At 36.7% G+C, this 17,539-nt stretch overlaps 1 protein-coding gene across 4 annotated transcripts in view; it reads right to left on the bottom strand.

Moving 5' to 3' along the window:
• The window catches only part of LOC117217682 (multiple PDZ domain protein), a 233,891-nt gene that overhangs the window by 152,170 nt on the left and 64,182 nt on the right, over positions 1-17,539 (bottom strand). For 3 of the 4 annotated variants that reach the window (XM_076524162.1, XM_076524160.1, XM_076524161.1), the window contains one exon: positions 898-1,040. In XM_076524162.1, the coding sequence (XP_076380277.1) occupies positions 898-1,040 (143 nt within the window). Of the gene's footprint in view, positions 1-897; positions 1,041-3,533; positions 3,647-17,539 lie in introns of those variants that run through there. The other variant, XM_076524163.1, reaches the window with a different exon arrangement.

The following is a 17,539-nucleotide window of genomic DNA, read 5'->3' as shown; positions in this document are numbered from 1 at the left end:
AAATCTGTGCCCAAGCGGTTAATTACTGTCAGAACAATGTTCGCACAGGTGAAACTTCGACGACTTCAACACGTTCAATGCCACGGGGGTCACCGGTGACCGGCACTTAACTTGGCGGTAACGCCATGGGGGTCACCGGTGACCGGCGCGTCCAAATTGATATATATATATACAGGGGTCATTGTTTGAATCGACAATAGTAATAATACAAAATTTTAGATATTTGCATTTGTTTTAAATTATATATATATATATATATAATTTAAAACAAATGCAAATATCTAAAATTTTATATATATATATATATAATTTAAAACAAATGCAATAGTAACAAATGCATAAGTTACAGTGTATAACCATGTTTGATATGTTAATTGCGACAGGGGTCATTGTTTGAATCGACGATAGTAATAATACAAAATTTTAGATATTTGCATTTGTTTTAAATTATATATATATATATATATATATATATATATATATATATATATATCTAAAATTTTGTATTATTACTATCGTCGATTCAAACAATGACCCCTGTCGCAATTAACATATCAAACATGGTTATACACTGTAACTTATCTACTGCAGATAATATTTCAACATTATATGTATCACGTAAAAGAAAATTCATCGTGGCGCCACGGACAATTTCTGTAAAACCGGCGTGGCATTTAACGTGTTAAAGGCGAGGAAAAGACATTGGACATTTGTGGACCAGCTTACGAAGGAGGGTCAAATATCGGGCAATTTCGCAACTTGAAAACCGTTTCTCCCGATCTAAGATATTTCCCATTATGAATTAGGAAGGTGATATAGGGTAATTTTCTAGGGCGACTGTAGGCGCCAAGATAAGGATGATGAATTTACGCGGTATACAGACAGAATTTAAATTACCTTGGGCGCTTCTTGCTACGACCAACTCCACCAGACCACGTGCCTTCTGAAGAATCGAGATTGCCTGCTCATGAGAGATATTCGAGTCTAGTGGCTGGCCATCTATCGCCAATATCTGATCTCCCTCTACCAATCGGCCATCACTGAAACATAGAACGATTGCAGCTTTAATGAGAATGGATCGGCGTGTTTTATTGCCTTCGAATCAACGTCCGGTTAAAAGAACACGAATGGAAGCTGCTAATGAATCATTACTACCGTTTCTATTGTTCTGACTAAGAAACGAAGACAAATAACGAATCACTGCTACGAGGGGAACAAAATAACTCGATCACTTTGAATATTTATCTGTCTTTTATCTATCTGTTTATCTGCCTTTTATAATGTTATTGTTTGGACAAAAATTATCTGCGACGAAAGAAAGATATTTTTAGGGTCACACCTTTTTGTGATTTTAATTTCATCGATGTTCTCGTGAAACCGGGAGTCTATGTACAGTAATTTCTCCCTAATTCGCAATGAGATTGCGCACAAAAATGGACAATTTGGGGAGAGATTATTCGAGCCTCGCGGTTCGTTTTTATTGTTACCGATTGTCAAGAACTATAAAAACGAGACGCGATCTCCACTTCCTGAATTGTCCATTCTTTGGCGCAATTTGAGCGCGAATTAGGGAGAAATTACTGTACATTTTTATCATTGCGATGTAATATCTGGGGTCAAGAAATGTCATGCAATACCATAACCTTGGCATAATCATGAATAAAAAATCATGATCTTAAAAAAATCACGAAGAATAAGACCGCGAGACAAATTTTCTGTTTATCATTGCTAGACTATGCATCTTTATGCAATTACGGCATCTGTAGATTTTTCAAATGCAAGAGAACTAACAGAGTTTTGCAAGAGAACTAACAGTTCTTTTGCAAGAAAACTAACAGTTAAGAGAATTAACAAGATCTAATAGCTTTTATTTTCCTTCTACAATTGGCAACCTTTTAGTTCACGAAGATAACCTTTCTGTAATTCTATTATATGTAGAATGAATTATTATACATATACATATAAAAGATATTATATACTTTGATGTTTTTTCACACTATCAAAAACAAATAAAATATTCGAAGTGATGAAATTATTTTGTTCACCCAATGTATATTTTAAACAAAATCTGTTAACGGTATCGTGACACGGTGAAACATTTTTTATTTTTCAATGATATCAATACTGCTCAGTTATGAATTAATTAAAACACAGTTTTCTTAACCGTGCAATATTACTAATACAGTATTATACAATATTTTTATTATTCTTATATAGTATTACTAATACAGAATTCCTAACATTATTTATCGATATAGAACGATATGCCTCGCAAATTATTTATTTCATGTTGGAGACACGAATATCTTTTCGTAACAACATTTCCTTAACACTAGAATTACCGAGCCCTAAACGCGACTAATGTATATTGTTTCATAACAATGACAAGACTGGATTTATTTAAAATTCGTATCATTAATATTACAATATACGTATACTTCAATATAAATAAGAGTACCAAAAAATCTCTCCTAGAAATATTTTTGTAACATCAGGAACTGTAAATGGAAAAATCAGGAGCCAGTCATTTTGACTAGTTTGCTAGTTCTAGCGTTAAGCGGATAAACATTTTTGCCATAGCAAAGAGTCCGCGGACTATTCTAACAGAAGTTCAAAAGGCGATTTCACAGTCCAAAAATCGTATCATTTTCACCACACGATTTTCCTCCATTGTGTTCACGCAGTGTTCCATTATTCACGGAACTCCTGGGTTCCCCAATGTTAATTGCCAGTTTCTACAGTAGTTTCCAGATCTTTTGATCGGGCCAATCGCCGATAAAAACGCGAAACTATGGAACAAAGAGTAACTGTTCATCGGGTATTGGAGAATTCGATCCAGCCGTTTACAGCAATGGGTACATCCCGCAGCCATTAGAATCTATTAACCGCGATAATTGGGGATAGTCACGATTAAACATCTCGCATTTACATAATAACATTTCCGTCGAGCCGGGATGCGAATTGATTATAAATTAATGAAACACGCGACGTTAGAACCCGGAATGTACCGTGTCCGAATTAACAATTCAAGTGCGAACACAGCGAATCCACTTGAACTAGATTTATCTGAATCGTTGCTATCCACGAATAAGTATTAATCACTGTTCTATCGCATATTGTAAAAAAAAATGATGAAGTGAAAATTGTAGAAAAAATTGCAGATACCCAGTATATCTATACATAGTATATACTATATGTATGTGTATATATATATATATATTCAATAGTAAATATTAATAATATATTTTTATACAAATATATATAATATAATATTTATAACAATATTTATAAAAATATATATATAATAATAATATATATAATAATATATATATATAATATATATATAATTATATAATATATATAATATATATATAATTATATAATATATATGATAATAAATTATTTATATTTAATAAATTAATAATATATTTTTATATAAATATATATTTAAAAATATATATAATATAATAATATAATATTTATAAAAACATATATATAATAATAATATATATAACAAATAAATATATATTTACACATCCAGGCTTCGCTCTTTCCACTTGTCTGCGTCTTTCGTTTCGTCGCTCAGCCAGCAACCGCGCCCACACAGATTAAAACTACGTTTGGTTTTCATATTTCTATATTTATATTTCAAAGAAATATTTTTGCTGTGTTCTTCATCGTAGAGATTACAACAACAAAAAACCGATGGAAAGTCAAATATCACGTGAAACAATACGTTGAACTTCGTGAAGAATATTCAGGAAATTCACGCTATTTGTCGTCCATTAAAGGTGATCCATTAAAATGAGAGGGTCCGCGTAGGTCGTGAGATAGGAGTGTCACAGAGCCGACCGTAATCTGTCAAAAGTCCAGGAAGCTGAAGTACGGAAACCAGCTCGGCAAGACACGAATCCCATTTTTGAATCTGCTCCAACTGTCCGTTGGTTCGCACAGGTGGCTCGTTATTAACGGTCTATCGGTTCCACAGGACATTCTCGTCATATTTGAATGGCGAATGAATTCTTAACGAGGTCAAATTGCTACGGCCCGTTACATTCCCCGCGAACAAAATTTAAAGTACCACAGAGACAAGAGAATCACTTCGATCGCAATTTATCCGTCGTTCGATAGGTCGGGTTCGATTGTGATCGCGTTGCAGCCAACAAACACGCTATCAACTTTTTTCACTCTGCTCGTGACATTTTCCATGATACGGCAAACGTAATCCCAGATGGCATGAGAATTGTAAAGTGTAAAGTTGCAGAATATTTAGAAAACACGACGGATACAGTAATTTCTCCCTAAGTCGCAATTTGGGAAGAGGAGATACGATTATTCGAGCCTCGCGTCTTGTTTACGAAACTAGTGAACCTTCAGATAGAAATGGACCGCTACCTCTAGATATAAAATTGCAATTTTTTGGAAAAGTTCAATTTATACTGAGATGAGAAGTAAGAGTTGAACATCGCGATGCATAACTTCCTCGATTATGAAGGAGAAACAACGATGCTTTAATTACATTGTGGTTACACGTGAAATTATGTTAGGAATATTCACCAATCAGTACGTCATATATACATACATATATGTATATACTATATACATATAACAAAGCATCTGCGATGTAAAAGAAGTTCTTATGTTTCTGAATATTATTATTGTATATATATATATATACAATGTTCTTATGTTTCTTTCCTTGAAATTGTCTGTTCTAGTAAACTGACTTCACTAATCTTTGACCAAGAAATTTTATTTCTAGTAAACAAATTTTTAACAAAGACATAGTTCTTATGTTTGTATAGTATATGAATATATACAATTATTATATATATATTAATTATTATACATATTATGTATGTAATATATATAATAATTATATTAATGTATATTAATATGTTATATATATATATTTAATTTATATTGTATATAAATTTTATTTCTAGTAAACAAATTTCTAACAAAGACATCTGAATAATAATATTCGGAAACATAAGAACTTCTTTTACATTGCAGATGTCTTTGTTAGAAATTTGTTTAGTAGAAATAAAATTTATATACAATATAAATTAAAAAAATATATATATAACATATTAATATACATTAATATAATTATTATATATATTACATATATAATATGTATAATAATTAATATATAGAATAATTGTATATATTCATATACTATACAAACACAAGAACTATGTCTTTGTTAGAAATTTGTTTACTAGAAGTAAAATTTCTTGGTCAAAGATTAGTGAAGTCAGTTTACTAGAACGGACAATTTCAAGGAAAAGAATGAAATTCCATAATGAAGCATTCGACGTCGTAATTTAGTAAAATCGGGGACACTCTGAATAAAAGCTCGCCTCAATCTTTCTCGCTAAAGCTATCGAATCGATCGCACATCGAATAAGCGATCAAATACTTTGAAACGCTAATGCACTTACCAAATCACTGATTCCTCGAATCACACGGTTGGGAAATCGCCAATAGAGAATTAGCAAACCCGTAGAAGCGGGAAATTGGACATAGCACACCGTACATAAAGAGGGCATCGAACGCGTTCGAAATCGGTAACGATTCCGTTTCATGACTAATACCACTCCACTTGATGATACTAAAAACGAACAAGTGTGGGTTTGTGGCGCAGATTGTTTTGACGATTTTCAAATTTCGCAAAGGAATAGCGACAAAATCTATATGCGATCTTATATGTGTTACCTTGTGACAATTGCAACATCGAGTTTATTTACATTCTTCACAATTTTTGTAATAGCGGGTGTCTGAATAAAAAACATATGGAAGAATTTCTAAAGGAAACAGCTTTATGGCTTCAATAATTATAAAATAGAAAATGTGAGATAGGTCATTTGATTGGCGGTGGTAGATTTAGCGTTAATTCGAACCAATTTATACCGCAAATTAATAACTTTATTCAAAGAATGTATACACACATTCGTTTCCATCTAGGTTTTCTAACCAAAAATGTCTCGCAATCTGGAAATGGGAGGTTCCTAATGTCACTTGAAATAACTTTATCCTTAACCAAAATGCAATCCGAGCATTTTTTTGTTTACGAGTTATTAACGAAAAACGATGACCAATGAGTGGTGAGCTCAGCTGGCGCAAGGCGGTCGAGCCAATGTGTAGCCAGCTCGGCTGGCGCAAGACGGCCGAGCCAATGAGCAGTCGAAGCCCAGTTCCGCTAATTGACTCGGCCGCCTTGCACCAGCCGACCGCTTAGCGCTAGGCGAGCTCGCCTCTCATTGGCCAGCGTTTTTCGTTAATAACTCGTAAACAAAGCCGCGGATTGCATTTTCGCCAAGGAAAAAGTTACTTCAAATGACCGCAGAAACCTCCCATTTCCAGATTACGAGACATTTTTGAGACAACCCGTATACGGTATATCTATTTCATTTTCAAATATAATTTTATTTCATTAGTTCCGAAATATTAAAAAACAATACTTCAGGTAAATAATGATGAACTTTGTGTTCATATTCTACAAATATGTACAACATTTTTTATTGTTTATCAAACGAAATAGATCGAGTCCGGACACGTCGATCTTGAAGTCATTGCTCTAAAAAATAGTTTCAGAAAAATATGTCACACAATGCTTCTATTTGAAACTGTTGCAACATTTTATTAAAATTTGGCACTTATCATTTGCCTCATCGAGCCTCGTTAATTCAGGACGGCGAGTCTTGAAAATGTGGAAAGTCGAGAAAGAAGTTTTTATTTTGAAGTTCTAGGTAATTGTTTCCTCAGAAAAAATTCGAAAAAGAACGACACTCCGTGCCAGAATGTCTCCTCAAGTGAGCGGTGCGCATTCGGCCGTTTCGCGTAATATTTTCCACAATTTTGTCTTTTCGAAATTATCGCGTGCCGATTTATTGGTCGCGCGGGGCCGCTTTAAGCGTTCAATGGAGGGTGAAAGCTGTAGCCGGGCGAAAGGGGGTATTTAGTGGTCCGATAGCGGTTGCGTTACCTAATTTCCGGCAAAGCGAATTTCGCTGGTTTCCGCTGCCGCGGCAGCGATACTGCGCCGTGAACCGAGGTAATCTATGTGCCGAATTTTCCTGGATCAAAGGCACGACAAACTCTGACATTAGTCGTGTTGATGCGCTGTGCCAGATTGCACCCTCAGAAATACGGTCGCCGTGTGTGGTTCCCGCGGAAACGCAACGGCAAGAGGCTGCGGATCCGCGCCGAAAACTCGCACGTTCCCGAGCTGCGTGACCCATAATGACCCATCATCAGCGACCCATTTTCGCCTACTGAGAACACCGATCGTCCATTGACGGTCCACGTAGGTCCATTCGGGTCACTGGGAACGATGCTAATCTCGAATCGTGATACGTTCGGCGGCCAAAGACGGACTATTATCAAACGCTTGCACAGTGGGTCAGGAACCCGCTCGCCGTGACGAAAATCAATTTTTCAAGTTGAACCCTTCACGGACGCCCGTCTGCGAACAGCAGCCCAAGCATTCTTAGCGCACAGAACTTGGGTCCAATAAAGATGGTTAATATGAGACCCATCTCTGTTTTACATCATAATTTTTAATTAAAAACACTTTTATGGAAAGTGCACACCGGTGGACAAAATTATAAGATACCCTGAAAATTACTGGTTTAGGTACATAATATTGTAATTATATGAAAATACATTTCATCGAAACAAAATTGTTTATTTTTGAATAAGATCCTCATAAATTTTGCGAAAAATAATAACAAATTCCTAATTCGTTTGAAGAGAATACAATTTCGTTTGGTCATAATTATAAGTCATTGCTTTTAAAAAAAGGAAAGAATGTACAAAATTTCAGAAAATTTTCACACATTTCGAAATGTTAATAACGAGCAGTGCCTCATTTAGTTTGAACAACTTGGATCATTCGTTACGGCAGACTTTTATATACTTTTCTTCTATAATCTAAGTCTGCCCAACCTTCCAAAATTGCTGCCTTTAAATCATTAAGATTGCCATATTGTCTGGCACCTTCTAATACTCATCTACTGAATTGACTCCACACATTTTCCATAATATCGACGTCCGGAGACCGTGATGGCCAATCTAAAATTGGTATATTTTCAACTTGAAAACAATTTGTTACAACTATAGCTGTATGAACGAATGCATTGTTCTGCTGGAATACGAAATTTTCTGTAGCAATTCTGCGAGCATGATTCCCAACGTGCTTTTTTCTGCCATCAATGAACTGGATTTCGGTCACTCCTATACAGTAATTTCTCCCAGAAATGTTCGTAGGTCGGAATTGAAACCGGCAGATCTGAGAACACTAAGTTGCGATTCTTCGGGCCATGCAGCTCGTTTATATAGAAACTCGGAGCAATCAGAAAAAAAGGCAGCGGCCAGCATATGCCGGTGTACATTAATAGGAATATACAGAATGTCCTAAAATTATTGTATTTCCGGGAAGTGAGGGGTTCAGGAGGTCATTTGAAACAACTTTTTCCTCAGCGAAAATGCGATCCGCGGCTTCGCTTACGAGTTATTAACGAAAAACAGTGACCAATGAGAGGCCAGATCAGCTGGCGCGAGGCGGCCGAGCCAATGAACGGAATTGGGCTTCGCGCGCTCGTTGGCTGTGCCGCCTCGCGCTAGCCGAGCTTGCTTCTCATTGGTCAGCGTTTTTCGTTAATAACTCGTTAACGATGCCTCGGAGAACATTTATGTAAAGGAAAAAGTTACTTCAAATGATCTCAGGAACCCCACATTTCCTGGAAATATCATAATTTTGGGACACTCCGTATAGTAATGCTAGAATAAAAACGATGACTCAACTTTTTATTTCTAATTTTTTGCAACGATTCGAAGGCAATTCGGAGGCCACGTGCCACGATTCGAAGGCAATTCGGAGGGCAGATATTACGATTCGAAGGCAATTCGGATGGCAGATATTACGATTCGAAGGCAATTCGGAGGCCACGTGTCACGATTCTAAGGCAATTCGGAGGCCACATGTCACGACCTGAAGGCAATTCGGAGTCCGCATGCCACGATTCGACGGTCACGTACCTAGTACCTACTACGTACCTTGTGGCACCGTGTTTTTTCTTACCTGACTCACAACCAAACAGTGATTTCTCTTCCGAGAATCGCGTCATATATCGCATCGCACGCTTGACCGACTCCGTCAACCCTTAGCATCGCGTATCAACAAATTAACAGTAACCCGGAATTTGGCATTTCCGAGAAAAGTTACTGCATGTTTCGAACATGAATATACAAGAAGATATTTAACATTAGATTTACGGAGCACAAAAAACATCTGTTTTATATCAATTTATAAAAGTAACAATAAGACATCTATTCTAATTTTTAACAAGTGTTATTGCAACATTTACCGTGTGTAACATATAAATTGAATAAACAACTCATAAATGTATCTTTACGAAATGAATAATCGTAAATTAAAAAATTAGTGACCCGCCATTTTGACAGGTTCAGTAAATCTAGTGTTAACAATCCTATCTCCTCTTCCCAAATTGTTCATTTTTGTGCGCAATCTGAGCGCGAATTAGAGAGAAATGACTGTAGTTTTCTATATCTTCGTCGTTCTTCCTACGTATACGAGCTTGTACATATGTCTTTAAAGAATGTCTTATAATGTTGTCCACCAGTATATGTACACGTTAAATGTGAACTAAATCGCTAAAGTTGTTTTTGGTAGCGAGAGCTCCTGAAGCCCGTCAACAAGGTACAGTAATTGACCCCACCGTCGTAAGTGAAACATAAAACTTGACAGAAAACACTTTGACCTCGACAATATTCCGACGGGAAACTTTGTATTCCCGTACGTTTCCAGCACTGTTATTTTCATGATAAAGTACGACCAGATGATTTAGCGGCACAATCACCGACACCGTACCGCTGGCAGCTTTTAACCTGAATACGGATGAGCCCGGGTATGCATAAACAAATCAATCCGTCTCGGATATTCGAGCGGTCCGCTTCGAAAGAAATACGTCATGAATTTTGTAAACGGCGTCTCGGGTTTTTTCCCCCGGTTTCCACGTGCCACTCCGCGGAAAACTCCGGCATCAGCGCGAAAGCTTTTCCGAGGCACTCGGCAACGTGCAGCTCCTATCGGATTTATTAGCTTTGCATCGTAGATTCGCGCGGAATTGAAAAATGTAATGTTTAAATAATACGATGCCCTCGATGGGGAATTATGGAAGCAGTTTCCCTGCGCGTCTCACTGTGTGCATTACGGATTTCCAAGTGCTAGCTGCCGAGAGTGAAATAGAATTCTTCGGTACCTTGCTCGCCGTTAACAACACCGTTGTTGCTCTGGAAACGCGTGGAAAGTTACGGAAGTCTGGCAAATGCAGCGCAGAAGTTACGGTCTCAAATCCCTCAACTTTCCCGTGTAGCATCGTGCACGCCGCTGTTCCAGAAATCCCGACAACTTTGAGCAGCCGTGTTACCGGCGCAGTGGTATTCAAATCTAGCTTAAACCTTTTTTGCAACAAGCGGAATTTCCGACGAAAACCCCTCCGGCTGACATCGGATAACACTTTTTGAATCGTCATGCTGCCGTGTCAGGGAACTGATTACAAATAACAATGACTGATAATGATTCGGTTCGACTAGTATTAATACTTATTAATTCCAGTCTAAACTTTTAAACTGAGGAATTTATTAATTGATTTCTTACGTAAATTTTCTCCCATGACTTTCGAACATGAGGATACAAAACATGTGCAAAATAGAGAACACCAATCTCTCGTTATTACAATCGAAGAACAACGTTATTATTTTGCATACTACCGTTCCAGCAGTTTGTTTATAAACACCTTTCAAAAATATGAAGGATGATAAAACGTGATGTTGTAGAAGATCTATTAGAATGTACTTCATCCTTTGGTGAAGACAGGTTAAAAATTAATTATGGCATTATAAACGTGCGAATTGCTACATGTCCCCCTAAACTGTAAATGAACGAAAGGGCGCAGTATATTGTAAAAAAAATGTTACCATCTTTTACGAAAAGAACAAGCGTCTTCTCGTCGAACATTTTCCAGAACGTTCGCGGAATATTCTGTCAAAAATTCGAAAGTGTATAATTAGGCTCATCGAAATGCTGTGATATATATTTTACGCTTTTAAAATACTACTACCGAGAATAAATCGATGAGTCTCAGGAATTGGGTTAACTGTTCTCAGGACATGTCCAAGTGCAATCAGAACGTCCGAGAATGTAATTAGCCCCTGTTAAATTTTCAGTCCCGCATTAATTATTCAGAGCGACGCGACGTCGTAATTTCAGAAACTTTCTTTTCAACTGTTTCGCAAGTAACAAGGCTTCTTAAAAGCATCTCGCAACTGACCCTTACTTTCTTCGAGGAACATATTTCACGGGTTTCAACGGGATATTAAAGTGGGGACGCTTATCTGAACTGTTTGCGAAAAGAGAGCAAGAAATCGCGTGTCTCGATGAAAAAGCATCGACTGTGACGCTGAAATTGCATCGTATTTAATTGATCGGATAAATCTTGCTGCACTTTACCAAATGCATTAAAAGTGTAAGATTTCTTTGCTGGAATAAAGAAGATTTTTAACTGCAAAATTACCTTAATAGTTCATCATTCGTTAACCATTTGCGACTACTACATGCAAACGTTAACCACCCATTTCGCATCGAAATAAGATTTAATTTGTCTATTAACGATACTTGATTCGATATAATCGAAACTTTCCTTCCATTACAAGAATTTATTAATGGCAAAGAAGGTCGAATTGGTTTAGCTCTAAGAGAAATCGTAGACCAAGGCATTAAATGATAAAAAAAAATGTTGGTTTCGTCTGAAAAGTACGAGAATTAATAAACTGATGATTATGACAAAATTATGACAAAAATGAGTATCCGTAATTTGTAACTATAGAGAATTAAGAGCATCGAACAATGCCGATATTTTATCGATTAAATTAAAGAATTAACGAAACTTCTAAGCGACTCCAGTCTTCTGGAATAGATTCATAACATTTTTAATTTGCACAAAGATCCGCGATATATAATAATTAGTTAAAAGTAATTAACAACATAAGTTACTATAATAAACTTTTTTACATGTATCGATAATTAGATAATATCGATTTTATTAAAAGCGAAAGCATTTACCAGCGAATTGTTATGGAAACGTTCGACTGAAGAAAGATTAATTGCAATTGGTTAGATGACAACTAATTTACCGAATACTAATCACCTTTGCAATCGATTCTGTTCGCTTTTCGGAAAACCCAAATTTCGTATCGAAAGCTGTTCGAAAACTAAGCCAACGTAGCCGTAAACTTCGTTAATATAGGAAACCGATAGCCCCTATTCACATTTAAATTCGCTTTGGGGCTAAATAGTTCACATAGTCATAATTACATGCATACCCCTCTATCGATGTTTACGGCGTGATGCTACTTAGCGGTTAAATGAACTTTGTGCCGTAAATAACTAATGCTTGCCATGATTTGGGCAGTTCTGGGTGGTGCAACTATTTCGAACAAAATCATTAATTAATTACGGCCGAACGAGGGTTATTATTAATAACACTGTCCAACACACAGCTGAACATCTAACTTTGTACAGATCGATAGATTCTCACGAGATGAATACGAATCTGTAAGTTCCTACTAATTGCCGAACGCAATTTCCGAGAGAATCAATTTCGACTAAGTGCAAATTTCTAAAATAATAAAAATATAATAAAAATATCTTGGATCGATTGTTACACAATTGAAAAAGATATTTTCTTCTAGTTTATGTTTGTTACAATTAACTTCGACAATTTTTAATTTGCGTAATGATAGTTTAGTACGTTTAACGATGATTTTGTCACAGTAAATTCTCCCTAATTCTCCCTAATTGACGCAAGGCTCGAATAATCACATCTCCTCCTCCCCAAATTGTTCATTTTCGTGCACAAACTGAGCGCGAATTAGGAAGAATTTACTGTACAATGTTGCAAACCCATCAAAACAGTAATTCTTGAGGTGATTCGAAGTGACTTTTTCTTCAACGAAAATTTTCTTCGCAGCTCTGTTAATGAGTCACGCAACACGGAACAATCGGGAAGCTTGTAGCGTTCGCATAAGTTTTTGCACGCATTGTATTGCAAACTAACCATCAAGTCATATATTTGGAACTTCAGGAATAAGATAATAAATAAAGGCTAAATATTATATTGATTTGGCAACTAAGTAATTGCCGATTTCAGTTATAGATGTCTCTCACTCCCATTCTTATGATATCCGTAAATGTTATATTATAAAATTATTATTATTATTATTATTATGTTATTTTTTATTATCCGTGAATGTTAGCAACTGGACAAATTGAATGCAGCGGTCAAGGGAAAGCGAATAGAATTGGTCAATCGTAAAGGTGTCATTTTCCACCAGGACAATGCTAAGCCGCACACGTCTTTGTCCACTGGGCAAAAATTGATGGATATTGGTTGGGAATTGATGTTACACCCACCACATAGCCCTGATCTCGCGCCATCGGATTACCACTTATTTCAATCCCTGGACAACTCCCTTCGTGGTAAATCTTTTAATGATGATGACGCTGTAAAATCTCACTGAACTCAGTTTTTGGCCGAAAAGGATCAGACTTTCTACGAGCGTGGAATTTTCAAGTTGTCGGAGAGATGGCAAAAGGTCATCGAACAAAATGGAAAATACATTGCAGATTAAACTTCATTCCAAGTAAACAAAAATTTGTTATTTCATTGAACAAATCGGCAATTACTTAGTTGCCAACCCAATATATTTGGCAAGTGAATAATTCCGAGAAAATCATGCATCAATGAAAGGCTCCGAAACGAAAATTTGAAAAATATCGGTGATGTCGAACCAGTCGCTTGGGGACTAGTGACAGAGCTCGCCGAAGACGATGAAATTCATCTTCGTGAAGAAGATATGTGTCGGGATGTCAGAAAAATTCCTCCATTCCGACAAGCTGGAATTTCCATCGTGAATGGTCCGCAGGGAATATAATGACTCCTTTCTCGGTCGAGAAGTAAAACCGGAATTATTCGCCCCAACAAAAGCGGCACCGATCGATATTCCACCATAGCGATCCATCATCGTTCATAATTTTAATGCGACTATATAATGTCTCGCTTATGGCGATATCAAACGGGGAACTCGATCGTTCGTTCTTAATCTTCGCCGCAGCAACGCGCCTTCGTCGCGCGAATATCATTCCATCAGAAATTTCCTCCGATCCGGTAGATTGGCCGACGTTGTTTGACGTTCTCTCTGTCAACGACATTTTCCGAAATTTAACGACAGAAGTTAGTTACCGGGATCGCTAAACTGTCGATAGATTTTGGAACGCGATTGCCATCGATCGCGCGGCGACTGAACCATTGCCACGGGGATCATTGACAGACATTGATAGCATCCACGGGAGATCGATCTAATCTCGATATTATACCGTATGGAGTCAAAGAGTGTTAGAAACATCCAGTCTCAATTTCAGAATTGCTTATGTGGCTTACGAAGGCTTGTGAACATTTCAAAATAATTTCGTGTGCAATATTATCGGTAGACTGCGGATTTTATGCATTTACGACAAAATCGCGTAGGTGCAATTTAAGACAGTAAAAAAATTAAAGAAATTTTAAAATATCAATCTATATATTCAATGTACTGAAACGATTAAAGAGAGAAAGAACGAACTTGCTATTTATAGTTTCAATAGCTTGTAATTAAAGCGGACAATTTGTATTTCTCATAAAAATTAAATATTATTACTTTATTAAATAGAACGTATGTATCTCTCCCTTATGAAATATTCAAAATATATAAATATATTATAAATTAATAACCGAAGGCAATGGCGTGTACGAAATTAATTGGACTATAAAGATTGAAAGTATGGTTTATGGACATTTCTTTATACAATGAATTCTTTCTAATGTTTCTTTAGCTTGTAAACAAAAATGGACAATTTAGGAAGAGGAGATACGATTATTCGAGCCTTGCATTTCGTTTTTATAATTGTTGACAACAGGCAACTATAAAAATGAGCCGCAAGGCTCGAATAATCGTATCTCCTCTTCCCAAATTGTCCACTTTTGTTTACAAGCTGAAGGAAACTTAGGGAGAATTTACTATAACCAATTTCTACGGGCTCTCGATAAGTTGACTGACACAGGCTTTGAAAAAACGATTGGTTTAATTGAAAAATAATTTGCTTATAGAATATTATCAAACATCATTTACGTATGCAACATTAACATATTATTAATTATAGAGCTCGCTTTAGGCCCGTACCATAGTATAAACACCTACGGGAGAGATCTGTTTGTATGCCTTGCTTCTGCCTGTTGATGCTAGGTTCGATGTAATCGAAAGATATCTCCGTAGCATTATGATGTTTATGTAGTATCTACTTTCTGATTACTTTTACATTTGCTATCGGAGAAATGATATCATGTATTAAACCGGTTTATTACGATTGTTTTGTAACTGGAAAATTGTTATGTAGTTTGATTTTTGCACGCATTGTATAGCAAACTAACATTCGTCCAATTTTACAGAAATTATTCCCTTTCAACGTGTTAACTATCTAACGTCGATTCCAAAAATTTGCCCACAATATCAAAAGCCTTTAATTAATAAAACGGAAACCAGATTGTTAAAGTTTACCATTTTTGTGCGCTATCAAAGAGTCAATTAGGGAGAATTTACTGTACTAAGAATAGTGGTTTAATTTGTAATAGTAGTTTGATTTGTTATTGTCTATAATACGTGTATTTATTTTATAATACGTTTATTTTTACGAATAACTAAAAGAATTGAAATAATCGAAAGTTATTTAAATTCTGATAATCATGCTTCTCTTCTATCAAACTGAGCTTGCTCTTGATCGTTTAAAAACGGAAAATGTGGTTGATGAAATTCGTGATATAGCCTACAATTTCATTATTGGTAACTTCTTCGGAGTCTGTTCGGGTGAATTCTTTTCTTCTTGTGGTACATTTACTGCAACAGTAAAAAATCTAAGACCAGCTGCAAGCTCTTGCGAGTCTCTTAATTCGATCGTCTGAAAGCCATAAATAATGTCGTGGTTTACATAACGTCAGTTTGAATAACAAGTCTCATGGGTTCACCAATGAAAAAAAAACTAGAAATTAATAGCGTCCTTATATCGTTACTTGACAGAAATGACACGTGAGTTTACGAAGATAAATAAGGTATATTTCATTCGGTTACACCTGTCGATAAAGCAAGTTTTCAAGTCATAACGATTTTCGTCCCATTTTGTAGGACGAATCGACCACTGTGCGACGCGGACCACAACAGCCGGCGCGAGCCGAGCAAATAAATTTCCGTTTACCGTCCGTATCCGCGGAAGAACTCCCCCGGGACCGCGGAATAAACGTTCTCGGTACACATTTTTTCACCGACGTATCCCCGAGCAGGTCTTTTCATCAGCATTCAAGACCCGCCGTTAAATATGCTCCGCCCGGAGCATATTCCCCGTCGCTGTCTTAAACCTTGAGAACGCGGCTGTCTCGTCTACGCGTTCGGAACTCCCGAACACGATCTCACGGACGATAAAATCGCCACTTTTCGCAAGCAGCCTTCCCCCGCGCTTCTATGGAGCGCGACATCATTCAGCCATGAACGTGATCACACGAAACGGAAGCGCGGAACTTAAATGGGGTTGGCCCCGTCGCGCGGAACTCCGGAATTCTCCGCGCATCCTTCGAAAGTTTCCGCGGGCAACTTGCTCTCGGTCCCGGGTCGCTAAGACGTCAGCCTCCAAGAGGCAGCATGCCTTCGAACACGCCGGAAAAGCTTGCCCGCGGCTCCAGATAACTCGCTGCGAGACAATACGATGCGCGACGACGACGGAACACGCTGCTGTCAACTGAACCCACTTACATACTCGACAAAATTCAAGCGACGCAAAACAATTCATCCTTTTGCACGTCGGTTCACCTTCTTCCAAATCGAATTCTCCCATTTTCAGCTCATATATTTATACCTTTTTCAAGACAAATTCTTCCGTTTGCAAGTCACTTTTCTTTTCAAATCATATTCATCCTTCTGTAGAATAATAAGCAGAGATAAAAAAGAAATAACAGCTATCTCGAAAATTCAATAAGAACGAATCATCGATAGAGAAAATTGATTTCTATTCGTATTTTTATACGAGGTTATGAAAATTAAAATTATTAAAAATTTAAATTATTGTAGTTATCAAGAAAAGGATTAAAGAAGAACGATCAAAAAGGAATGGACTTCAATTGATTTTTTATTTTGTAGAAGCATTCGTGCGTACGCGTCTCCACGAATTTTTACGACAATAAGAGTAAAATTTTTGCTAATTTTGCTGCTGTTTTAGAAACGTTTCTCGAATTATTGTTATTAGCAATTAATTTATTTTTCACCACATCAGAACAAGCCTTTCATGGAGAACAATAAAATGCGTTGTTCGTTGGCTTTCCTTTAAAACTAATCTAATTATTGCAAAGTGGAAAAGTAATAAGAAGAATAA

This window comes from Megalopta genalis, chromosome 8 (assembly GCF_051020955.1).
Source record: "Megalopta genalis isolate 19385.01 chromosome 8, iyMegGena1_principal, whole genome shotgun sequence".
Classification (NCBI taxonomy): Eukaryota; Metazoa; Arthropoda; class Insecta; order Hymenoptera; family Halictidae; genus Megalopta; species Megalopta genalis.
Note: the sequence above shows the minus strand (reverse complement) of the source record. Positions and strands in the feature narration are given on the sequence as shown.